The 25136-nt window shown below is 42.2% G+C and overlaps 3 protein-coding genes across 6 annotated transcripts; 1 reads left to right on the top strand and 2 right to left on the bottom strand.

Moving 5' to 3' along the window:
• The first annotated feature begins 1650 nt into the window (after positions 1 to 1650).
• EIF2AK1 (eukaryotic translation initiation factor 2 alpha kinase 1) lies at positions 1651 to 20627 on the top strand. Of its 3 annotated transcripts, XM_088148064.1 has the most exons (16): positions 1651 to 2009; positions 5980 to 6138; positions 7155 to 7291; positions 8050 to 8081; positions 8765 to 8864; positions 9281 to 9361; positions 9950 to 10050; positions 10657 to 10713; positions 10837 to 11131; positions 11604 to 11712; positions 11862 to 11968; positions 15485 to 15605; positions 15703 to 15782; positions 16743 to 16976; positions 17563 to 17705; positions 18790 to 20627. In XM_088148064.1, exons 1-15 carry the CDS (start codon positions 1763 to 1765, stop codon positions 17692 to 17694), a joined length of 1992 nt encoding a protein of 663 aa, XP_088004190.1. In that variant the 5' UTR covers positions 1651 to 1762; the 3' UTR covers positions 17695 to 17705; positions 18790 to 20627. The 3 variants fall into 3 exon arrangements, with proteins under 3 accessions (XP_088004190.1, XP_088004189.1, XP_088004191.1); XM_088148063.1 differs by lacking the exon at positions 18790 to 20627 and having other exon boundaries at positions 17563 to 18053; XM_088148065.1 differs by lacking the exons at positions 1651 to 2009; positions 5980 to 6138; positions 18790 to 20627 and adding an exon at positions 6191 to 6603 and having other exon boundaries at positions 17563 to 18053.
• ANKRD61 (ankyrin repeat domain 61) lies at positions 12425 to 15046 on the bottom strand. Its single transcript, XM_088148178.1, is given in 4 exon segments — positions 12425 to 12548; positions 12550 to 13434; positions 13722 to 13777; positions 14903 to 15046. Coding segments are annotated over 4 exon segments (1209 nt in total).
• On the bottom strand, positions 18106 to 24445 carry AIMP2 (aminoacyl tRNA synthetase complex interacting multifunctional protein 2). 2 transcript variants are annotated; one of them, XM_088148068.1, is made up of 4 exons: positions 24289 to 24445; positions 21918 to 22124; positions 20639 to 20870; positions 18106 to 18630 (listed from the first exon to the last, which is right to left on the bottom strand). In XM_088148068.1, exons 1-4 carry the CDS (start codon positions 24301 to 24303, stop codon positions 18245 to 18247), a joined length of 840 nt encoding a protein of 279 aa, XP_088004194.1. In that variant the 5' UTR covers positions 24304 to 24445; the 3' UTR covers positions 18106 to 18244. The 2 variants fall into 2 exon arrangements, with proteins under 2 accessions (XP_088004194.1, XP_088004193.1); XM_088148067.1 differs by having other exon boundaries at positions 24151 to 24438.
• Positions 24446 to 25136: the final 691 nt, after the last annotated feature.

Here is a 25136-nt window from a genome sequence, read left to right as displayed (position 1 = left end):
ATCAGTTAGTACAGTATGTGGTTGAGTGTGTCACGTGAACGCAGCCACTGGAACTTATTTACGAAGAACTTATGTATGAAGACACATGTACAAGTGTTTTGGTTTAATCCATGTTTACTTTAACCGAGGTTTATTGAATAATAGATATATGTCAATCTATTACCTGAGAATATGTTTCCTTAAACATAAAGGGACTAATGTCTGAAGGAAGATGCACAGGAGAGTGAATATGTCAATTATTAATAAATAATTTACAAAATGACTGATAGAGGGGCCTAAAATTTGAAACTAGTTTGCTCCATCCTGAATAATCCTGCCCATGCAGCTTTTTTTACAACAATAATGGAAATGGCTTCCTTCCTTCCTTCCTTCCTTCCTTCCTTCCTTCCTTCCTTCCTTCCTTCCTTCCCCTACAGCCTGTAGAATTTCTTGGTGTGCTTCCATCCAAGTGTTAAGCAGATCTGATCCTCTTTAGTTTCTCCAGACCAGCCAAGATCAGAAAATTGAGTCTGTCTACCCTATGTTTATGCGGAAGGGACATAAACGTGGACATAAGATGCATGTGTGGGAAGGTGTAAATCACCCCGAGTTCAGTACTGGGACTTCAGAGTAAATAGACTTGAGTGCAGAGGGCTAAGGCATGAAATGCTGCTGATGCAGAGCAATGAATGCTTTCCCCTTCCCATCCTGTGTAAAGTCGTAGATTGGTAACAGCACGAGGCAATTTGCAAATCTTAAAGCTTTCATGGGTTTGTCCTAAATCTTCCACAGGAGCAGAGGAAGAGGTAAAGTATGTCTTAGTTTTACAGATTAGAGTTTCTGCCAGTAGCTTATAACAGGGAAGAAGGTTTGCTGGCTGGAAACAGGCAAAGGCGGTTGGCTCCTGTAAGAAGCTGGCTGTGGGTCTACAGCAGAGAAGGGTCTGCAGATGGGAGTGCAAGGTCAAACCAGAGGTCCGTCCACAGATCCGGGAACTTGGAAGTGAAGCTGCAGGAATGCAGGTTGGAAAGCGGGGAGTTTTCTGCTTTCTTGTCCAGCCAGAGATCCTGGTGTGGCTTTACTGAGAGGATCTGAATCCTCTTCTCTCAAGGGGTCCTGCAGATCTCCTCTGCTCAGCCCTCTTTAGTGGCAGTGTATTTATGGGTTGGCCTCTCCCCAGATCAGGATCTGACTGTCTGACCCATGTCTGCAGCCGCCTGCATTGACTCTGAGGCCCTGTTTTCAGGGGTCTGGCCGGTTAATGCCTCCCCAGCTCCAGGCCAACAGGTTCAATTACAGGCGGAGAATCCCCTGGTTCAGTTAGAGGCTGAAAGTCCACCAGGTTCAACTACAGATGGAGAATCTACCAGGTTCAGTTACAGGGGGAATCACCAGGTTCAATTAGATGCTGAACGTCTACCAGGTTGGATTAGAGGCTGGGAGTCCACCAGGCTCAATTGCAAATGGAGAATCCACCAGGTTCAGTTAGAGGAGAGTCCTCCGAGTTCAATTACAGGCAGCAAATCCACTAGGTTCAGTCCAGGGAGAATCCAGCAGGTTCACTGAGAGAAGGAAAGTCCACCAGGTGGAGTCGCCGGGGGAGAGTCCACCCGGTTCAGTGGCAGGCAGAGAGTCCACCAGGTTCTGCTTTTCCGCCTCAGCATCCAAGGCCATGCAGTGCCACATCCCGAGTCCATCCTCACCCTCATCCCCAACATTTGGTGGCCGCCCTTCCTGACACCACAGTCCCCGACCTCCCAGGGCCTGAGGCGGGGTGCGGACCATGGGCCGTGTAGTGGAGGGCGCGGCCGGGGGCGGCCACGGCCAGGGGGCGCCGCCGAGCCGGGCGGGCCTGGCGCGAGGAAGAAGCGAAGGCCGGGCCGGGCCGGGCCTCCGGAGCAGCAGCAGCAGCAGGCGCAGCAGGCGCGCGGCCATGTGGCGGGGGAAGGCCGGCGGCGGCCGGGCTGAGGGGCCGCGGGCCGCCCTCGGCTTCCCCGAGGAGCAGCCGGCAGCCGAGCTGCCCTTCGACGGTGCGCGGGGCCGGGGTGGCGGGCTTTTCTGCAGGGCCGCGGAGGGCGGGAAGGGGCCCCTCGGCCTCGCCGTGGCCCCGGAGGGAGGGAGGGCGAGCGCGGGAACGGAAAGCGGGTGTCTGTGTGCGTGTGTGTGGGAATGCGTGCGCGCGTGTCGATGGTAGGGAAGGTGAGTAGGTTGGAGGTGGGGGGAGGAAAAGGTGGTTATTCGTGAGGGAGAGGGGTGCGTGTATGTACAGTACGGCATGTATATACATGTGTGTGTGTGTATATATCTATATATATGTATACATATATACACACGTGTGTGAGAGAGTACGTGTATATATGTGTGTGTGTGAGAGAGAGAGAGAGAGAGAGAATGTGAATGTTTATTGTTGTACCCTGCCCAGAGTCACCTTGTGTGAGATGGGCGGTTATATAAATATGATAAATAAATAAAATAAAATGTATATATACCTGTGTGTGTGTGTGTACGTACGTACGTACATACATACTAATCTAGGGTCTCTTTTATATAGTTTATTATATATGCCACTAGGGATTGTAAGCGGGGGTGTCTAAGATGGTTATTTTAGAGAGAGGTGTATGTGTGTGTGTAGATTATTGTATATGCATCTGGGGATTGTAAGTAGGGGTGTGTAAGATGGCTTTTTTAGTGATATAGGTATGTATCTGTATAAATATACATGTATATAACGTTCTAGATAATATTATATATACCATTGTGGATTGGAAGCAGGGGGTGTATAAAAAGATGGTTATTTTAGAGAGAGAGCGAGAGAGAGTGTGTGTGTTTGATACATATATGTATACATAAGAGACCCTAGATTGTTATGTATGCACTGGGGATTGTAAAGTGGGTTGCATAAAGAGATTTTTTTTAGTGATATATGTGTATGCATAAATATACACATACATGTATATAAAAGCCTAGATTATTATATATACAGTTGTGGATTGTAAGTGGATGGGTATATAAAAATACGTTTATTTGAGAGAAAGATGTGTATGTTTAAACATATAAGTATATAAAATTCTAGATTATTATAGATGTAGTTCTGGATTATAAATGGGTTAGATATCATACTTGTACATTATCACAGCTGGGTCTTAACTGGATAATACAGGTATGAATTGTAGTTCATAGGTCAAGTTGATATATAGTTATGCATCTATAACTTGTGCGTGCATATAAACAATTGTGTGTATGTGTGTCAATATACACCCACACGTGTACACCCATAGAAAATTATTTATTTTGCAATTTTTGTAGCCCTCCCAAATAATAATAATAATAATTAATTGCCCAGAATCTTTTATTATTGCAATATTAATTATTATTATTATTGCAATAATAAAAGATTCTGGGCAAGTTACAACAAAGTGACATGATAAAAGCAATACTAGTAATGCCTCAAATGACAAAAAGCAACTAATAATAAGTCAATGTATTAATAAGTAACTAATTACTTATTGATTAACAATAAGTAATCAAATAATAAACAAAAATATAGATATGCAAAAAAAAATAGACCCACAAGATAATAATTACATTTCTGGGTATTGTTTAGTGTTTTGTGAGTTGCATTAGGTGACACAAGGACACCCCCTCCCCTGTTCTTTAGTGTGTTTTGTTCAATGGATTAGACAAAGGTCCCTGCCCGGCAGCCTTTATAATCTGACATTCAACAAGAGGAGGTTACAAAGTTGATGGAGGAAGATGGAGGCAAATGATGCATAATAAAGTGCAAATTACTACTTGCAGCCTCTAATAAGAAAGCTAATTAATTCCAGGAATGGAATCAATTTTCTCCACCCACCTCCACATTTGCAAAACACACTTAGCAGAGTGCCCCTGAGCAGGGAATAGCTTTGTGGTAAAGTTCACCTGGGAGACTTAATCCACATGAGAGACCATATGCATTTTTCCCCCCTGGGTTGTTCAATTTCTGTTTGAATGCTTTTTTTGCTGGAAACTACCTGCATCTAGAAAAAGGGTTGGGCTGGAAGATAAGGTCAGTTGCAGCCTTTTCCCTAACATGCTAGTTTTCTACATGCAAGATTTTGGCTGGAATATTAAGGTATTACCCCTGATGTAGGAAGTGGAACAGTCAAAGATAGCTTAATAATTTATTTGTTACATCTATATATTTCCTCTGTGAAGTAAAGTGAACTTAGAAAATACAGTTTTGAGCTGTGCAGGTTGACAGCCTTGCTTTGGAAAGAAGATACCTTTTTTAAAAATGCTAAATTATGTGTATTTTTTTAAAAAAAGTAAAATAGGAAGCCTTGCATTTTTCCCAGTTCAGAGTTTCTGGGCAGAGATTTAAAATTCAGAATGAGAGGTGAGCTAGTGTTCCTTCGGTTCTGCCTGAGGGGAAAAATCTTCCTTGCTAAACAAGGAAGAGGCATTTTGGGGTTCTGGGTTTTCAGTTAAATGGCTACTTTCCATGTAATTCTGTTGCCATTTTTTATTTTTCCTTTCCTCTCTGTTTTTGGAAATATTCTCCTTGTAGAACCTTATTTGAGATATTATAGCCTAAGTGTTGAAGGATATTGGATGGCTGAACTTTCACATGGTTGGATCTCATTTCTTTACCTTGAGGCAGATGAGGGAAAGTGCTATTTCATCATTGCTCTGAAGGGGCCTTGTGACTTGGTTTGCAGTATCATTGCATCAGCGTCATTTCTGTTACTTCAGATGGAAACTAGGATCTTTGGAATTCTGAACTATGCTTGCTTAAAAACAGGTCTGCTGCACAGATATTGGGTTGGTTGCCCAGACCAATTCAAAAGTAAATTCTATGGCTGGGCATAAATCTCACAACATTTTTAGCACATTGATTGGCGTGAAAGGGATAGAGTTACAAGGATTTCAGCAGTTAAGCTATTTCCTGTTTAGAATTGATTTATCCTAAGATAAAGCCTTGAGTTGACCAAAAATATATAAAGAAAGGTAGGATAAAAATATAATAGTAATAGTAGTAGTAGTAGTAATAATAATAATAGTAATGATGTAAATAACCAGATGAACTTGCAGGTTACTGGTGCAAAGAGGGATCATGTGATAACTAGAGGGTAGAATAGAGGAGGAATGGGTCCCCTGAGTGACCAGGTATTGTTGAACTACAGATCCCATGCTCTCTATAACTGGCTAGGCTGGATGAGAATTAACGGGAATTGGAATTCCACACCTTGGGAGGAAATCACCTATTGCCCAAAAGCTTCAATGTAGTTGTGTTAGTATTTTTTCACTGCAGTATATACATGTGGTGGATACTCACAAGTTGCATGTGAATTTCTTGCTATAGTATTTCTGTATGAGACGGAATCAATTTAGTTGTCCGCACACAGATAAACACAGGCAAAATTATCGTATGCGATAATCTATATTTTTCTTTCACATTTTCTTTATTAAAAATGTTATAACTACTGTAGCTCGTACCATAAATATAAAACAAGGAGATGGAAAGAGCAATAAAGCTTTTTATAAATGAGTAATAACAGTTTGTCCATATAACAATACATGTATTACTTATAGACTGTATAATAATTCTGGGGATGATTGCTTCCTACACACATGCTTTTTTAAAGCAACCCTGCTGATATAGCCCTAGAGATGGATTGCATCTTTATTACATCCCATTTGTCATGAAAACAAAGCATTTCTCTTATGAACATGGGTCTTGCACCTTCATATGGCCATAAAACAGCTTTGCAGCATTGATATTCCATGGCGTCGATAGGAGGCTGAGATAAATAATGGATTATTGCTGCACTCCTCACAGTTTCCATCTGTTCTCAAAAGGGTACGGAAAGAAGGGGGAAGAAAATCAAATGGCCTTTGAAGAAATCTGGGTTCTTTACACTACAGCCCAACGTATTTGAAACTCCTTTAGATCTTATTTTCAAGGTACTACAAATTAGACGTAATCCACTTTCCTTCTTGTTCTTTCTTTTTTTTCAGATTCTGACTGGCCCACTGAATTTCGGGGTGCAAATGGTTCCCAGAAATTAATGAACATCACGTCCTCATTTGCCAATCAGCTCCTGCTAGTTTCTCTGCTGGAGCATCTTTGCCACATATACACTCAAGATCCTACACGTTCGAGGCGTTTGTTTCAATGTTAGTGAAGAGTTTGAATTGAGCTTGTGGAATAGACTGGGGACAATACTTCCCAGAGAGTAACACCAAAAAGCAGCATTCGCTTGATCTCAGTTTTATTACATTCAATAAACATGTTAAATAGAAGGGTAGAGAATAAAAAGATCAACACGTTCAAGACGCTCTTTGTCCATACTTAAAGTGGCAATTTTTTTCGGCCCTGCAGATATACTTTGCCATTTGCTCCGCCCACAGCTGTATTGAGGGTGTGGCCAGTGATGTCATAATGATACCCCATGGGTTGGACTGAAATTTTTTGTATTTTATGTCCCCCCCCCTTTTTTTTTTTTGCATTTTTCAGGTTTGAAGGTATGAAATAGGGGGATCTTAAGCTTTGCAGAAGTCCAAGACACACATTTGGCCTCAAAGCTCCTGACATGGGGAAATGTGATCTTTTGATTGGTTAAAGTTGTATAGATTAAATAGGTACTTCATGTCTCTGTATTTAGATATTTAAAGATACTCAGATTGCCACAACATGCCAGGTGGTGGGCTTCAGTTTATATGAATGTATCATTGTGGGTTCATTTTTTTTTCCAGCTTTACTCTTGTCTACTGTTACGTTACAACAGCACTGTAACAAAGGGCCCTTTAATAGTGACCTGGCCTTCCTCCTCTGCAGTGCATTACCTGAGCAATTAAGCCTTAAGTCTTATAGGGAAGTTTAAAACCTCCCCGCTTTTCCCTTTGTTTTTCTCTTTTAAGTTGCTTTTTATTTACCTGCTGATGGTTTTTAGCTGCTATTATTTACTGGATTTTAGATTTGGAGGGCTGGATGAGGCTAGTTTTATTATAATTGTTAGTTGTATTAATATCTGGCTTTTTATTATTCTTGAAGCCACCCTCCGGGGCTTGTAAACATAATTTAAATGAAATAAAAGCAATTTAAGTAGAGTGAGGCCATAAAACCATAATGAACGCAAGCATTGAATAGTGTTAGGTTTATTTTCAAATGGCCTTCTCTTTTTTTCATACAGTACTCTGTAAAACATTTACTCAGATGCGCTTGCTTTCCGATTTCGCCGTCTGTGAAGAATTCAGCAGTTTGCGACTGCAGCATAATCGAGCTATTACTGAACTAATGAAAGCCGCCAACAAGCAAATACACAGTGAGGTATTTCTCTCTCTGCTTCCCGGCATGTCCATTAAAAGCATGCTAGCACACCATATGGGGTTTCAGATCAGTCCAGGATGACTCTTTTAATACTCGTGCAAAATGGGGAATCTTGGCAGTTCACTGCTGTGGTTTTGGTGGGTTTATTACAGCTGATGCATCTTATTTTGCTGAAGGAGGGTGAGGAGGGAACAAAACACCATTATTCCGGTTCATTTGGATGTCATGCCAAACGATAGGCTATATTAACTGCATGGTAGAATATAAACTAGAGCAGTGTTTCTCAACCTTGGCAACTTTAAGATGCGGGGGGCTGGCTGGGACTGGCTGGGGAATCCTGGGAGTTGAAGAAAAACTCTGAACAGAGGGTTCAGCTTTCAGACTTTAAAAAGGCAACTGTGGTTCAGAGCAGCTTATTATTCCTATTAAGCACAATTAATGCAAACTCTGCTTTGCAAGCAGATCTTCAAACCATGGATCTGATCCGTTGGGTGACCAGAAAAGGTGTGTAGTTTTTGTTTTTTTTTAATGTTCGGTTTCCTTAGGTACGGTTTTGTAAAATACCTGGAGAATAGGAATAAGAAGGAATTGGAAAAGAAGCTCAAAACGGCTTCTCTGCTGGATTAACATTTGTGCTTAAAGGCTGCTGATTTTTGCTTTCTTGGCTTTCGTTTTATTTTCACTAATCAGATTTTGTTTTTGGATTGCGCGTTTGTTACTGAACCCGACTGTGACATTTCTTTCTTTGTATTATGTAGGAAGTTGGTCTTGGTGATTCCTGCAGAAACAGGTACGTGTTCAAATCCCTGTGAGTAATGTTTAAATCAGCTGCCTATTTTATTAAACACATTGACTTTAAAACTGCTTGGTAGAGCTTTATTCTCTATGAAGTGCATTCAGCACTGGTTTCTGGAGTTCCTGCATTGCAGATATAAAATTCAGGTTAATGTCAGGTTGGAATCAAAAATCATGTAATGTAAAAGTCTTGGGCATCCCAAGAAGAGACTAAAGTCTTTTGGTTTCTGTTCCGAAGGGAGAATTTTCCCACGTTGTCTGAATTGGAAAAATTGAGATGTGTCTAAGGCAGGATATAAATCAACAGTGTGATCCTGGTAGGCTGTCACCAATCTGGATATTTTTCTACATGGATGGTGGCTGCATGTGTAGAGACAGGGTCAAGTACTGCAAAACTTCCTGGTTTTCAGCCCTGCTTCCACAGATTTAGATTCCCAAGCTGCACTGATATTTCTATTTAGTGATGAGCGGTAAGAGTGCAGGGCAGTGCATCTAGAAGGCCTCCAGTTAGGGACAGCTGATCTTTTTCTCCTGCTTGAAAGATACTGTCTTTCCTACTTCCATACTTTGCTCATCTATCCATGACGGGAAGTCCTACGGTGGATTTGTCTGTTGGTGATTGTTCTCGCACTGCTGATTTGTATATAGCAACTATTAATATGCTCTTTTAAAAATTAGGGAAAATGAAATCCTCTTTGAAGCACAGACATCCCGCTATGTTAATGAATTTGATGAGATTTCGAGGCTCGGAAAAGGAGGATATGGAACAGTATATAAGGTATTTATAATTGACTATATTAGCAGCATTATCATTGTTTATAATGGAATGGAGAATAATTCTCATTGGTGGTGGATCGAAATTCTGGGAGGCCTTCTTTGAATATATCTAAGATTTTATTCTGAGTAGACTTATAGAATGTGATGCAAGAATACGCTCTTAAAACCACAAGATTGTTTGGATTTGCTGAAAAGTGAAATTATGTAATTTGTATTGTTTGTGCAATTATGTCATGATACACATGATGTGTTTCTTCCCACCTGCCACCCGATGCCCATATTCTGAATCTGGCAGATTATATATGTGTTTCTGAAATCACTGTGTCTGGATTAAACTTCTTTGCAAAAAGGACGCTCTATCAGAGAAATTAGTCTAAATTTCTCTTATATCCCTCTGCCCTGTTGATCTACTTTCAGGTCAGAAATAAACTTGATAGTCAATTCTACGCGATTAAAAAAATCCTGATTAAGAAAGCCACGAAACGAGATTGCATGAAGGTATGTGCTTGTTTTATGTTTGCTCGAGGGCGTTGTGGAAAGGCAGGCATCGTGGTTCTCGGCTCGGGGTTAGTTGATGTTTAAAGTTAAAGGAAGTCTCTGGCCCGCAAGCAGAAACGTTGCTATTTCATGGTCTTGTTTCAAAACTTCTGCTAATCGTTGATGTAGACTTTTAGCAAAGGTACTCTCTTCCTGCCCCCATGCACGGGAAGAAGAATGGAGGGAGAGAGAGAAGGAAACGGGTTGAATGGGTAACCCCACTCACTTTTCACTTTGGCAATTCCTGCTCGTTAATCCCACCTACGATTTGTTCGTTGTATTCCCAGAGGAATGCCCATGGGGGGGTGGAGGGAAACGTTGCCCAGCTCTTCAGGAGTCTTTCCCATCATCCAACTCAAACCATTTGCCTGGGGTGCCGAGTTTTTCAAGGGGTGCCTTTAGGCCTGTGGTCCCCTTATTGGGGAAGTTACATCTTTCGCTAGTGGGTAAGGGCAAAAGTGAAAGGCCCCAGGCAACACTGTGGACAGCTTGGGAAATAGTGGCTCCTCTGGCCATGCCAAGTACAAGTCCTCTTTGATCTTTTTGTAGGTCTTGCGGGAAGTGAAGGTCTTGGCTCAGCTGCAGCATCCTAATATTGTAGGTTACCACACTGCTTGGATGGAACATGTTCAACCAACAGGTCCAAAAGGGGAGTATAACTTCATTCCGCCCTCTATATAATCCATAATCATCCTTTTAAGTTTTTCTCCATTAGTGTCTTGGCAGGGACCTGATGAGGCTTACACCCTTAATAAATATGTCACTAATATTGAAAAAAGAACACGTGGTAACTTGTACTGTTTACACTGTGGTACGACTTCTGTTGCTGACCCCAGAGATAGGGACATGTGGTCTTTCAGATGTTGCTGGACTTGAATGCAACTCTGGTCCCTGCAAAAAAGTGAAATCAAGGCAGTGTCATTGGCATCAGCCCTTGCCAGAAAGGCTAACGGAGAGGGAGACTGGAATTTAGTTCCCAGCCCTCTTGATGACTGCAGGTTCCTCGTCTTTCATCACTATATTTATAAAGCTGAATAACTTGAAAGTTTCATGGTATTAATAAATAGTGAGATAATGGTTTGGGTACAGACCTACAATCTTAAACCTGGATTAACAGACATGTTCACATATTATATAATGCCCCCAACGAATTGCAAAACATAGTAAAATCCAGTTTGATTTTCACCTAGTCCATCTTGTATGAACCCAGCAGTATAATATTATCTTTATGAAATGTCCTGTTTCTCAATTATAGGTGACTCAGTCTTGGATCTTCCATCTCTCAAAATGTCTTCTGGGCAAGGAAATTCTGAGTACGTATTCTAGGATTCCACAAGAACAGCCTCATTTTTTTCCAAAGAAAAGCCCTCTTTTTTTTTCTTGGACAGTGAAGGATGTACAGTCTCCTTCACTGCCTTGATTTCGCTTTTTTGCAGGGATCAGAGTTCCATTCAAGAAATGGAAGACAGTTCCATTATCTTTGCCAATGGGAGCCCAGAGGATTCTCTCAGCAGAAACTCTGAAGGAAGTGAAATGAATGCTTGCGCACTTCCTCTAGGGACACATGAGAGCAGTGGCGAAAATGACATGACCAGCAGATTAAGGGACAGCATAAATCAGTCATCAATCCTATATTACAGTAGTCAAAATAGGGACCATGCAAATGCCAGTGATTCTCGCAGCGATGAAGAAGATCTGCAGAAGGAGATGTCTTGGCATCAGCCCTGTACAGTAAGCACAAATTCATATTGAATATGTTTTAATTATGCTCTGATACTTCTGCAGAATAGTTTTAAGTACTATTAAAGGGAAGGAGTAGGATTGTGCTAATTATGTGAAAAAGATGCTTCAGGATTTGCACAGCCCTGGTGAACCACGTGGTTTGAGTGAAGTGGGGAGGGGTGTTTTTACATGCAGGTCTGAAACGGTCTGAGTGTTGAGGGATGGTGTATTTATTCAGAAGTTGGTGAATATGAACTTTTGATAAGCAGTCCTCAAAAATGCATCATCTGTGTCAGGCTTCCCTACCCCATATATGACCCAGAAGAGTTTTGAGGATGGAAAAGCAGGAAGGATTTTTCAGTAAATTATCTGCCGCAGTTCTGATTTTTAGGAACTGCATGGCCTTTCCTAGGTTTGCTATAGTATTATACATGTTTGTGGCGGTGCATTAAAGAAGTGTGCATTCCTGTTTTCTTCTTAGACCGAGTATCACCTGATGCTTCACATACAAATGCAACTGTGTGAAACCTCCTTATGTGACTGGATTGCTACCAGAAATGACATATGTCTGAGGGCAGCAGATGCCTCTAGTAAGCCTTAAAGTTTAAGCAACTGTTCTTGAAAAGACCGCTGGCTTGATTTTCTTTTTTTAAAACAACACTGTTTTAAAATAGACTTGTTAACAAGCTGTTGTAAGACATTCCAGTACTGAACATTAAACACTCCACATTTTTTAAAGGTTCTTATCACCCTATTGAGAAACACTGGACATTAAAGATTTTCCAAGAGCTGCTAGAAGGAGTGTATTATATCCACAGTATGGGAGTCATGCACCGGGACATTAAAGTAAGTAAAATACTCCTTTAAAGCTATTATGGAAGCTCCATAAGCCTGTGGCTTACATATGCCACAGAAAAAAATGCTTATAAATTCTGTATTCAAATAGTGCATTAAGAACATGGATATATAGTTAAATATTTAGAATTAAAAAACACCTATATATTGGCATCATATTAGATATGGAGAACAGTAGAAACTTCTCCTTAAACACAAATTTCTGTCACTTCAAACTGATGAACACCTTTTTAATATATATTTATTTACCATGCATGCCATTTCCTCCTCTCCCTGTTTTTGAGTTTTCCCCAATTTCTGTTGTGTTCAGGTATAATTACATTCCTTCTAATAGTGATTAAAAAGGCTCTGCTGTATGTCTGTTGCACATCTCTAAAGGTAGAAATCCCTTCCCATTTTTCTTATAAATATTTCAACAGATGGAGTGCACTGTATTGAAATAAATGTTCATGTGGATGGACTCAGAACACAAAGCCAAGTCTTTATTTTTTTGATACATTGGTTAGCATCACAGGGCCTAATTTCTCCTACTCTTGACTGGTGTGCACATTGCACACAGTCAAAAATCATTTATTTTTGAAGCATATGAGAACTCTTGGTTAATGTATATAGAGTCCCACAGTTGGGCTGGGATTATCCCTTTGAGCCAATATCTCAAGTTTCCTCCATATATCTTCCTGATGTTGAATTTGCAAATATCCTGCAAGGACCACACTTCTAAAGACGCTTGCAGGAGCATGTCCTTCAGCGGTTCCCAGTTGGGATGGCCAAGCACTTGAGGTAGGCGACCTTCATAGTTAGTGAGCTTCAGAGGATATGTTTGGCTTAGCAGCTTCTTCAGAACATTGGCCTTTCTTAGATTTATTGCTTTTTCGAGGAATAGGAAAAGGGGAGACTCCTCCTGCTGCGTTAAGGAGTTAGCGTCTGCCCCATAATTGAAGAGGAGATTAATGATGTCTTCTCTGCCGTTTCGGCAAGCGCTGTGAATGGCTTCCTGGCCTTCCCAGTCTTTCATGTGCACATTTGCGCCATTCAGCAGCAGAAGCTCAACACACTTCCCACCTGCTGCTAAGACAATGCCAGCCTTGGAAGAAGAGGAGCGGACAGCCAAATGGAGCGCGGTCTCTTCGGTAATCGGAGTTGTGCAGTTTACCTTGGCACCACAACGGAGTAACATTTTAATGGCTTCTTGGTTGAGGGTTTCTGAAGCTAGATGAAGAGCAGTTTGGCCTGCTTTAGCTCTGTCGTTTATTTTTGCCCCCCGCTTCAGCAGGTCCGGTATTACGTGATGACACCCAATTGTTACAGCTAAATGGAGAGGATGGTGATCATGGTGGCCAAACATGTAACTGTTTATGGTCTTGACGTTCTCCTTCAATTTGACAGGGAGATGTTTTTTATCATTCCTTTCTTCTGTTCTGTGATGGATCTCCTGGGAGCATTCTGCTGTTTGGTGGCTATTTGGGCAGGGATAAAATAAATAAATACTTTGCAAGCCCTTTTTCTCTGTACTGTAATGTCTAATATGTACGGGTAAAATACATGGCGCTGTCTAGATATTTTGGACATCATCAACTCCAGCCAACCAACCAAAGTTGACTTCCCATAATTTGGTCTTTCACTGCTAAACAGCTTGGGTTGGCAATGTTGATGGTGAAGCCTTTAAGAGGGGTTGGGAATTTTCTTCCTGTTAAGCATTTCCCAAATCCCATATTATGACCTCTGATATTTGGTAAGACATTACCTCGTTTCAGGATCTTCGTTGTGTATATTATCTTGCACATACCTTCCTTGCTGTTTCTTTGACAGTAGGGGAGAAAGAAGATATAAAACTGATAGTTGGTAACATGTAAGCTATTGGAACAACTCATCATATTTGATGTACTTTAATTAAATCAGTCCGTCTGAAGGACTCTACTGTATTTATAATACATTTTGTTCTACTGTCTCAAATAGTAGCTTATTCTCTGAATCTGATGTGAACTTTGACTAATGCCCAGAAACTGATTGCAGAAAGTTTAATTGTAATATATTTTGCTGATTGTTTTGAAAGCATGGGACCTCTGCAGGAAACCTGCTAAGATATTTTATAATTTATATTGGAATAAATATCTGAAGGATTAGCCAAAGAACCCTTTTTCAGTGAAGACTTAATCCAATGTATTTGTGTGTAAGATTACAGCCTCATTGCATAGACTTGTGCTTGTTAGCTCAGAATTAAGTCCCATTTAGCTTTAAATCCTAAGAGTGGGTCAGTGGATCTTACTTTTAGATATGCATAAGATTGCAGAGTCATTCTGCTGCTTGTCAAAAAGTCAGGTTGAAATAACATATAAATAATATTTGGAATGAATTTGTAATACAGGTAGTCCCCAGGTTAAGAACACCCAGTTTACAGACAACCCATAAGAACAGAGCCTATTGTAACAAAATTCAAGTTAAATACACAATGATTTGAGTTGAATACACACTACTACTTATACAGTACAGGTAGTCCCCAGTTTAAGAACAAGTTCTGTTCCCAAGGTCCGCCCTTAAGTTGAATGTGTATGTAAGTTGGAACAGTATTATTGTATAATACTGTATAAATAGTATTGTGTAATTAACTCGAACCATTGGGTATTTAACTCAAATCATTGTGTATTTAACTAAAATTTTGCTACAGTAGACTGAGTTCTTAACTATGGGTGATCTGTAAATTGGGCATTCTTAACTCGGGGACTACCTCTATTATACAATAATACTGTTCCGGCTTACATACAAATTTGACTTAAGGACAGACCTTGGGAACAGAACTTGTTCTGAAACTGGGGACTACCTGTACTAAATTAAACATTTTTTTCAGAAATACTGGCTTTTGAGCATTCTACATCAAATTCTATGTATCTTGATATTATAGTCTTTAAGATTTAGGCAGATGGCTACCTGGCAGATAACGGTTTGGTAGACTGAATGGGAGGGTAGTAAATCTTGAAGCATCGATGTATCATTGGTCATTATTGCTTCAATTAATTTTTCTTCTGTCCATTCACTTTCCCATTTCCAGGGACTTCTTACCAAATTACCCATCTCAGAAAAGGAAATGCCTAGTTTAGAAGACTTGGTACAGAGCAAATTCAGAGGCTTAGAACCTTATGTGTGAGCCATTGTCCCTTTGTGATGATGGTGCCCAACGTCTGCCTGGTTCTGGAACCAGTTAGGAGATGATCTCATAGTTCTTTCCAGTGGCCTAACTCTGAAAGGTTTCAGGCCAGCAGAGAGATGTATTACCTCTGCAATGATGACATGTTCAGCTCAGGCTTACATCACCACTGGAAAAGACACTTAGAATTGGAAGGGGCCATTGAGGGCCATCAAGGTCAGAACCCCTACTTGGTGTTGACAACCAGAATCTGGTTAGCATATAGCTTTAGCTCTTCGCTCTATTTTAACATTTTCAGTTAATCTAAATTTCACACGTCAAGTGGGCCAACGTTTCTGAAATACATTCACCATTTGTTTTCACAGCCCCGAAATATCTTTCTACAAGGACCTGACCACCATGTGAAAATAGGAGACTTTGGGTTAGCCTGTAGAGATATTATAGAGGAAGATACAACCCACTTGCTACATGCAGAGAAAAATAATGGTAACCATAAAGCACTCCAGTAGAGCTTCAGTTATTGATTTGGATAGCAATTTTGGATTTTTTTAAAAAAACGCTAACGTTCTCTATTTTGGTATAGCATTCATCCATACCTCCGGAGTAGGCACTTGCCTGTATGCTTCACCTGAACAACTCCAAGGCTCTTACTATGATTTCAAGGTACAGCCATCCAAACCTCCAGTGTAATTGTAGCTTTTTTTAACAGGACCCCAGTTGTGAAATTGTATTTTTTAGCATAGGTGTCAAAGGGCAGGATGCCGATCCAAGAATTCTAAAGGTGAACTAATTAAAAAGGCACGAAACCCTCGACATGGAAAACTACTGAAAGTCCAAATGCTCCCATGAAGGAAGTAGGGCACAGGGATTGTTTGCAGCCATAAGAAATAACAGAACAACAGCAAGCAGCAGTCTTTAATCCTTACCAAGCCATTTAGCCATCGGCTTTGAAAATATTGGGAGGCAATCTCTCTTTAAAAGATAAAGAGGTGTTTGCGGTGTGAAAGACAAATGTGCCTTGACTTACAAGAATGCTTATTCCTTACAAAATTACAGTGATTGTATTGTGCCTTAGAAGTCTGCCTGCCTATCCAGGAAGACACAGACGCACACCCACCCAAGCAAGCAAGCTTAGAGGGGGATAGAGAGCACACTGGAAGCTTGAGAGGAAAGGACACAGGATCCTTACTTGTCCCTTCTGGAAAATGGGTATATTGCAGACTGGCTGCAGTGGCTATGACAGGTGTTTGGTGAATAGACAGGATGTGAGTGTCCCATTTTCCTATGTGGGTCCAATCCCAGTTATCCCCTCAGTAACCAGCATCTGTACAAGTATTTGGGCTTCTCAGTTTTTTAGAACGATCGCCTAAAAGGCAAACATTGTACAGCTTTGAAATTGCCAAGGTGGCCTGAAGTGGGAAATATCAACCTGGAAAAGTTTCTGGCCCACCTCTCTGCTTTTGCCAAAATTTGCCTCCCTAGTGTATGGGTCAAGTGTGAGGCACTATATAGCTGTTGTTGTACAGTGCACATCCCAACAATGATCCTGAGGGACAGGAATATTAAAAAATTGTATTAAAATCTGGAAAGAGTTGTAACCCTGAACATTTCTTTTCTCCCTAGTCGGATATGTACAGCTTGGGTGTCATCCTGTTTGAACTCTTCCAGCCATTTGGAACAGAAATGGAGAGAACAGAAGTTTTGATGGGCTTAAGACGTGGCAGCCTCCCGTTTTCTTTTAGTGGAAGATGGCCAATACAGTCCAAATATGTGAAGCTGCTGACCAGCAATGTATCCTCACATAGACCAACAGCCATTCAGCTTCTGGAAAGTGAACTCTTCCATAACTCAGCAAATGTAAGCGTTGGCAAGATCTGTTCCTGTCAAGGGGCTCCTTTTGCAATACTTGGAGTAGATGGGCCTCTATTATGTAAGACAGCTTCCTGGGTGTGGCTCACAGATAGATTGATAACCCAAATGGACAAAAGGTGTAACATTTGAAGTTATATCCTTATTTTTTTTTTTTAAGACTTCCTTTTTCAGAGGCATGGATCCCAAAATATTGTAATAAATTAGAAATTACATTTGTCATCTGGAATTGCCACAAGACAAGGCTGCGGAAGGGAAATGCCAGAACAGGAGAATCTGAGATATTCTTCCTTAGATGACAGCACTCTTTGGCCAGATAGTAAATTGTGGTTTTCATTTAGTATTCCCCCACAAATGATGTCCCAACATAGTTTGAGATGCAACACTTCCTACATGCTGAAATGTGAACCACGAATATAATTTAAGTGAAATTAAGCTGGGTATTCTTAATTTAAAAAGGAAGTGAATAGCCATTGAAAAAAATTATGCTGTACTATCAGATGTTCTACTTCCTGGACTAGTATTATTTTGGATGTAGGGTGGCTGCAATAATTGTCTGCTTTGCTTTGTTTAGGTCATTTGTATTCTTCAGCAGAAAGTAATGAAGCAAGAAGAAGAAATCAAACTGCTTAAAGAAAAAATTAAATTACTTTTACAAGAGAGGGATGAAAGAGACAGAATTAAGCCACTTGGCTCTCCTGTTTAAGTGAACCAAAGGTACTTGTAAGTGTATTACTATTAACTTGTCCTATTTTTTTATATAAAATGTTCCAGGTCTTAATGTGGATGTTTCTCATTTGAACTGAGCAGAAATTACAGATAAGTGTTCCTGAAATTCTTCAGTTTCTTACATTAACAAAAATGCTGTAGTTACAGCAGATAGCAGGACCAGCCAATCTTGGGTAATCCCAAAGAAGCTAAACAGAATTGGGTCTGGAAACTGCTTGGATGAAAGACTGCCAGGAGATTCCAGGGTTGTAGGCTAAGTGGGAATATTAAGAGGAAAACATCTCAAATGGCAAACCTGGCCCAAATTTTTGCCAAGGAGACCACGTAGATATGTCCATGAAGTGACTAGGGGCTCGTTTTCTTGCTGAAGAAGTATCATTTTACAAAAGACAATTCTGATATCTTTATTGGCATTACAGCTTGACTATTTCTAAAATCTCATTCGTCCAACAAACATCCCAGATTCATAGCCAGAACATAAGATGTAGAAAACGTTGAATTTGGTTGCCTGTCCACAGGATAGAAATTTACTTTAATAACTTGAGAGCAGAATTAAAAGGTGCCAAATTCTCACAAGATCGGAGCCATTTCTGCACGTTGGCTGGAACAGCATCCGTACTCCCTGTCTGCTGAAGGGCGCACCAGGCCACAATATCCGCTACCGTCAATTCATTGCCCACCAGCCAGGAGGTCTTGCCAAGGGTTGCATTCATGGATCGCAGAACTGCTGCTTTTTCTTTATTGCTTCCTGCTTGGAGTTGGAAGATGGCAGTATCGACCCAGCTGTCTATCAGAGTGGCTGTAACTGCATTATGCTTTTGGCCAAGTAAGGAGAACAAGAACCGAGCAATGTTTCCTTCTCCTTCGATGGGGCACATGGTTTGAATGCTGAACTTCATCTGGGGTTTTGGCACTGAAATGATAATCCCAATAGAGTATTAGACACTGATGACATTTGAAGAGCCAGTATATATTCGCTGTTCATTCTAAACATCTTTTTGGTCTCATGGAGTTTGAAGAGACATTTCCTTGGTTGCCAGCCTGATTTTTCACATAAGATATTGCTCTGCAGGTAACGAATACCTCAAGATGAACAGCAAGCAACAAACATCTTCAAATACCTCAGCCTTTCCTTCTCCATCTTGCGTCATATTTAAAAGATTTATGTAGCCACCCAACCCAACTGCAACTCCAAGCAGTATACATCAAATAAAGATCACCCCCCCAAATAATGGTGCAAATAAAAACATCCAATGTCAACAAAAACAAACCCATCAACCGTATCAACAACACAAAGCTGAGACTCACCAATCATACACTATCTCCTGGAAGATGGGTTCAGTTATCATCCTGGCCCAATACTTAGAGCGAAAGCCAGATTTTTAAATTCCCCTAAAGGCTAAGTGGATCAGGGCCATCCAAATCTTGGGGGGGAGGATCCTTCCAAAAGGCAGACACAACAACAGAAGGTGCATCTTCACCTTAGAAAGCTTGCAGCTACATCAAAACTGCCCTATGATTCTCTTTCTAGCTAAGGCAATGTCCTTGAAGTAGACAGGGAGTGCATGGATGTGCCACTCTTCGTGTTTTGAGTTCTTCCAAAGATAATGCTAGCTATGCTTAGCTGTCAGATTCGGTTCAGAATGACAAATAGCTGAGATAATAATTCAGCAAGAACAGCCCAAGCTAACATTGCCAAAGTATTCACTGCAACACTGAGTCTAATCAGTGCAGTTCCTCCTGTCACTACATTGCTCAGGTACCCTCAACGCTTTTCAAACAATGATTTCTCCAATTCATAACCACAGGTAAAATCTCATTGCATCTACTTCAAAGGGATTGAATTTAAGGCCAGTAAGAACTGGCAGTGTGCTTGTTCTATAATTCATTACAAGTTAATTTCATCATTTTAATTGTATTAGCTGGGTAAAGGAATCTTTAAAAGGGCATTTTCAAACTACCTTCTAAGAAGCAGGATAGGAAGAGTATTGACGCCTTTGAATTATGGTGTTGGAGAAGACTCTGAGAATACTGTGGATAGCCAAGAAAACAAACCAACGGTCCACGAAACAAATCAACCCAGAGTTTTCACAAACGACCAGGCTCAAATTATCCTACTTTGGACACATTATGCCAAGACCCAGCTCTCTGGAGAAGCCTCTAATGCTGGGAAAGGTGGAAGGAAAGAGAAGAAGAGGACGACCAGCAGCAAGATGGAGGAACTATTGGAAGAGCTGAAGGATCAGGTTGGGGACAGACTGTCATGGAAAATATCTGTGGGGTCACTAAATGACTTGATGGCGCATAATCAATTCTAAGAACGGGAATTCCTGAAAACCTTAGGATTTTTGTGAAAATAAAGAAAACAGGAAAGTGTCCCACTAGCTCCATTGCCTACCTTTACTACTTCTAAGGAGAGGGAGTGGGCTGCCCAGGGTTTAGCTTTAAATGTCATTATACTATAGAATTATGTATCTCAGATTTTAAAATATCTGGATTAGGCATAACTAGCTGTGACCTATCACAGATCTTCTCACAATCTATTGTAAATGTATTTATTTATTATTTATTAAACCAATTTATATAGCCACCCATCTCAACACAGGCAGCTCTGGGCGGCGTACAACAAAGTGCCCTATAAAATGTGACTACACTGTAAAGAGCTATTAATTCTTTTTAAGACTTACTTTGGCAAGGCCTGTGTTCTTTGCCACAGTTCATATTATAAAATATGCCATGAAGAACAAAAATACGATTTGAATCTCATTCATAAACTGATCCTGACTTGCAGAGACATACTTAAAACCATTTTAGATACAAAGATCCAAGCATACATCTTCATGTTATGAGTTATGATAGTAAGATGGTATAAGCTAACTCTAACAGTTCTAGCAGCTATTAATAAATGCCCATGGACTTACCGTCTTTCCAAATTAAAGTAAATCCCAACTGGTATTCATGGCGCGATTGTTTCTTTGTCTGCTCACCAAAGCATTTGAGGAGGTTTTCTGGCACTTTTTTCACAGATGAGTGTGTATGAACAGTTGAAAGTATCTTGTAGTTCTCACACAGCAAACTGTGGAGTATTAACAATGATAATGGAGGGAAAGAGGGGTTGGCATTGATCACGATATCCTTTAGAGCGCCATAGTCCTGCATTAAAACAGACTTGCCTTTAGTGAGCTATTCAGGAGATTTCCATTCTTTTAGAGCTTTTCCACACGTTATAGTTAATATTCTGCGGTTTTTTTAGTACTGCAACTATCTTTCCATAGATTAACTGCAGTTTGACACTGCCTATTCACTTCATCTTCCACCCTGCTTAAACTAGCTGTGGAGAAGAAGCAGGGGATAGACCACATAAATGGCTTTTGTAGGTGGCAAGAGATGAACCAGCCATCACCTTTGAGAGCTTGAAAATGCTAGACTTCTGAGACTGTTACAAGAATAGAGTGCCCAAACAAAAAAACGAATCTCTGTCTTAAACAGATGCTGAACTGGATCCAGATTTAGTCATATGTAGTCATAGAACAGTACAATGTTCTGTTGTACTGTTGCACCACTACATTTGAATCCATCCTATAACACGTACAATGTTAAGACATGAAATATCGCATATGCACAAAGATGGAAAAATTTGGCAATTACTACTAATAGCAACTCAACATTTAGGCGATAATATTCTGCAAAGGTCAGGAACTGCACAAAAAAATTTGTACCAACTCCGATATACCAAGTGATAGGAAATAGAATCAAATGCCACTCCCAGATAAAGGAGAAAGGGCTAGTTATTTTTACTTAGCTAGCTATTAACATACAAGGTGGTATTCATCACTAACAACAGTTTAATTTAAATCGCTTTTTGCTCATGCTAGCTGAAGTAACTATTTGTAAATAACTAAAAACAAACAGGTTCCTCTCATTTTTAAGCCAATTTTGAATGATCAAGTGTACTTTCCATTTCCTTAAAGCCCTGAAATCCAACTCTGGCATCACTGTTGACTTGGGACAAAATTATATTACCATTTGGTCGATACTTTTGCAATATAACTTTGTAGAATCACCATCACTAAATGTATCTGGACTTTTGGTCAGGCTGCAACTTGCTATTGCAAGTTGCAACAACAACAACAACCAACTTTGGCTAATTATTCACTAGGCAGAATGTAAACAATCAAGGAAAAATTCATCCAGACTTACCTTGCCAAGTAAACTATCAAGTTCTGCAGAGCTGACGGTCAGAGGAGCATGTTCATCAGCTTGAATTATGTTAGTGGCATCAAAGTCTGCATCGGGTGTCTGGATCAGTTTTGAGAGCCCATCCACAGCAGCTTTCAATTCATGCAAGCGTTTCAAAATCTCTTCTTGGCGGGATTCAAGCTCCTGGAGTGCTGGATCAACTTCATCCTAAATGAAAATTAAGTTAGCATTCACTCAGCTGCTTTGTATTGTGTCAGAACAAAACTGGATATTTCAGATGTCCCTTTGTAGGTACCATAATCCCACTTAATTGAATGGGTTTCTATTAGAACTTATCCAAAATACTAATTCTCTAACCAGCATTTGATATCATGAATACACACATGGGATTGTTGCTGATATGTACAGATCCAGTAATGATTAATTAGCTTATACTTAATACACTGCTGCATTAACAACCAGGGGACAGCCTCAAAACCACCGAAGAAAAAAAATATTACCCCTTCCAAACAGATGGATACAAAGAGTTGGAATTCCTGTTGCCCACTCATGCAGTTCCCTAAGTTCACAGAAAAAGAACACCAATTTTTTTCCCACTACAACCAAAGTCGTCTTAAACATTTGTTGTATTATAGCTTTGGCTTAAAAGCTTGCACCAAATTTAGAGGAGAATTAACAGATACCGTCTTTTACCGACAAATTATTGTAGATTTTAAAATAACTGAGTCAAAGTTTTCCTTGAAAGTTGTCTGCCTGTTGAACTGTCTTTGGTTATACACTTGGGTCTATTTCTCAAAACTGGCTTCCTAATCAAAAACAGTCACCAGCATAATGTAGGAGTCAAGTCTCAACAACATGTGCAAATATTTTTTAAGGAATATGGGTACAGCTGTCTTAGGATCTGGAGCTTGGCTTGCATTACTACTGTGACAACTGGGCTTGTATTATGCTAAGCCATGTTGAATCAACCATAATGGCTGTTTTTTTAAAAAGCTAATCTGAACCAAACAAACTGTATTATGTCTTATGATGTCTGAACCCAGTCACTGACTCTTCCTATCGTTTCCTGCCATTCTAAGGTGAGGAATGTTCAAAAACTGTAATAAACTCTCAAACAGATTCACACATTAAAATCAAAAGAGAAAATTAGCAATGTATTGATGTTAAAACCAATGTAAATATTGCCATTGGTCAAAACGTAATCCAAGGCCCTTTACAGAGCACCATAAAAACAGCAATATAAACATCGTTCCGTTCAGTGGAAGTCTGCCAGGGGTGCATGTGTGTGTCATTTGATCACACAGCGTATTTCCCCCTGATTTGTTTAAATTCACCATCCTTGATCCGAGCTGTGCTGGGAGCTACACCTGCTGTGGCTGTGCATTCAGGGAACTGTAATCCAGCGCATTACACAAGGGCCAGGACTGGGGAAGGAGGACATTCCGAGGGATGCCCTGTAACTCCCCTGCCGCACCTATTCCCTTCAGCCAGGCCTTCTTTGCGGGAACAAGGCAGGGAGAAACTTCCTCTCCCGATTAAGCCGCTGCGGCTCCGCATTCCGCCCAGCCGCATTTTGCACCCTGCTTCGAGATGCCCTGGCACCGGGCGCCCTGCTGCGAGGCGGCGGTTCTCTGGACCGCCCCCGCCGCCTCCTTTTGGATCATGAGCGTACGTTCTCCAGTGAAGAGAGGAAAGAAAAGGCAAAGCAAGCGGCAGAAGAGCGGGCGGACCCGGGCTGGGCTGGGCTGGGCTGGCCCGGCCCCACCTCGGGGAGGGAGGCGACTCGGCCAGGTCGGCGGCCTGGAGTGAAAGGAAAGCGAAAGGGAGGCAGCCGGACCCGAATCCGGGGACGCTCCGGGGCGAGGGAAGGGGGCCCCTTCGCCAACCCCGTCTGCGCGGGGCCCCAACGGGTCTCTGCGGAAGGCCGCCCCGCCAAAGGTTTCGAACCACAACTCCCACCGCCCTGGGCTGGGGCTGATGGGACCTGGAGCCAGGCACACTCGGGAGGGGCGGAACGAGAAAAGGCAGGCTCGAAAAAAGGGGCGGGGCGGATAGGGACTGTAGTCCGAAGGGGGTGGGTTGCGGGCAGGGCGGAAACCGGGTGCTGGGGAGGATGGGAGCGGCAGTCCGAAAGCGAAGGCGCTAGGAAAGGAAGGGAACGCCTTCCTCGGCGGCCCCCCGCCACCCACCCACCCAGCCCAAGAGAGGCGCCGCAGGGCCGGCCGGCTCCTACCTGCTGAGGCGGCGGCGAGGAAGGGCCGGAGCCCTCGCCGCCCTCGGTCGGGCGGTGGGCGCAGCGCACGCGGTACATGCAGGTGGGGAGGTGCTCGGCCAGCACCGCCGGGCCCGACCCGTCGCAAAAGGGCCTCACCTTGTACATCGGCATCGCGGCCGCCCGCCGCCTCTCCTCACGCGACGGCCGAGTGACGCGCCGCCGCCCCGCGCGGCTCCCGTCGGAGGAGCCCGCCCCGCCCCCTGCCCGTCGCGCCTCCGATTGGCTCGCTCGCCGCGGCCGCGAAGGCCATTGGCGGCTCCCGGCGGCCGAAAGGGGCGGGGCTTCTGCGTCGGCCGCGTGCGGACTTGGCCTTCGCCGCAATCTGATGCAAGCCCGAAGGACGGAGTGTAGAGGGCGGGCAAAACGGCGCTGACCCTGGACTTCGGGTTAACAAGCGAGTCCATCGTCGCCTCGTGCGGGGAAGGGCGGCTTCCACTCAAATACGCTTCTTGGGCCCAGGCTCAGCGGACGCCTCTGCGCCCCCTGCCAGGCTGGGGGAGTTGCTGCTTCGGCGTGTTGTAGCCCAGCCCAGGAAACGGGTGAATTCAGCAACCAGGTCAGCGCTTCGTGCGAACGGAGCTCCACAAGGATGAGCGGAGATTGAGGGATGCTCTTCGCAGTACTATCATGACCTCCTTCTCAGCCAGCGTTTCTGTTTTAGATTTAATGCCGATTTTTTAAAACTCTAAATCACGGCGGCCAACCATAGCGATTTCCAGGCGTGTGGACTTCAGCCCCCACAATTCCCCAGCCAGCATGGTCATTGATGAGAATTCTGGGAGTTGAAGCCCACACATCTTAAAGTTGCCGAGCTTGAGAAACACGGCTCTGAACACAGTATTTCGGCGTTGGGAGGCCCTTGGGTTCCATGGCGTACCTGAAGTGGTGGTCACTACATCCGACTCCCCTCCCCCATTCCTCACTCGACGGGCTTCACTAGGATT

The sequence above is a fragment of the Python bivittatus genome, unplaced genomic scaffold (genome assembly GCF_059951505.1).
Source record: "Python bivittatus isolate LINGU-HERP-01145 unplaced genomic scaffold, Pbiv_v1 ctg000560_np1212, whole genome shotgun sequence".
NCBI lineage: Eukaryota > Metazoa > Chordata > Lepidosauria > Squamata > Pythonidae > Python > Python bivittatus.
The sequence above is the reverse complement of the archived record's forward strand: the minus strand, read 5'-3'. Positions and strand labels throughout refer to the sequence as shown.

Bases quoted from the DNA above. Each gene is read 5' to 3' on its own strand.
- EIF2AK1 (XM_088148064.1), top strand. From the start codon at position 1,763: ATGGGCCGTGTAGTGGAGGGCGCGGCCGGGGGCGGCCACGGCCAGGGG. The intron at 10,714-10,836 runs GTACGTATTCTA...GCTTTTTTGCAG, and splicing joins TCTGGGCAAGGAAATTCTGA to GGATCAGAGTTCCATTCAAG. The intron at 15,783-16,742 runs GTACAGCCATCC...TTTTCTCCCTAG, and splicing joins GCTCTTACTATGATTTCAAG to TCGGATATGTACAGCTTGGG.
- AIMP2 (XM_088148067.1), bottom strand. From the start codon at position 24,303: ATGCCGATGTACAAGGTGAGGCCCTTTTGCGACGGGTCGGGCCCGGCG. The intron at 20,871-21,917 runs GTAAGTCTGGAT...GTTTTAATGCAG, and splicing joins TTGATAGTTTACTTGGCAAG to GACTATGGCGCTCTAAAGGA. The intron at 18,631-20,638 runs GTAAGTCCATGG...TTATCATTTCAG, and splicing joins TACTTTAATTTGGAAAGACG to TGCCAAAACCCCAGATGAAG.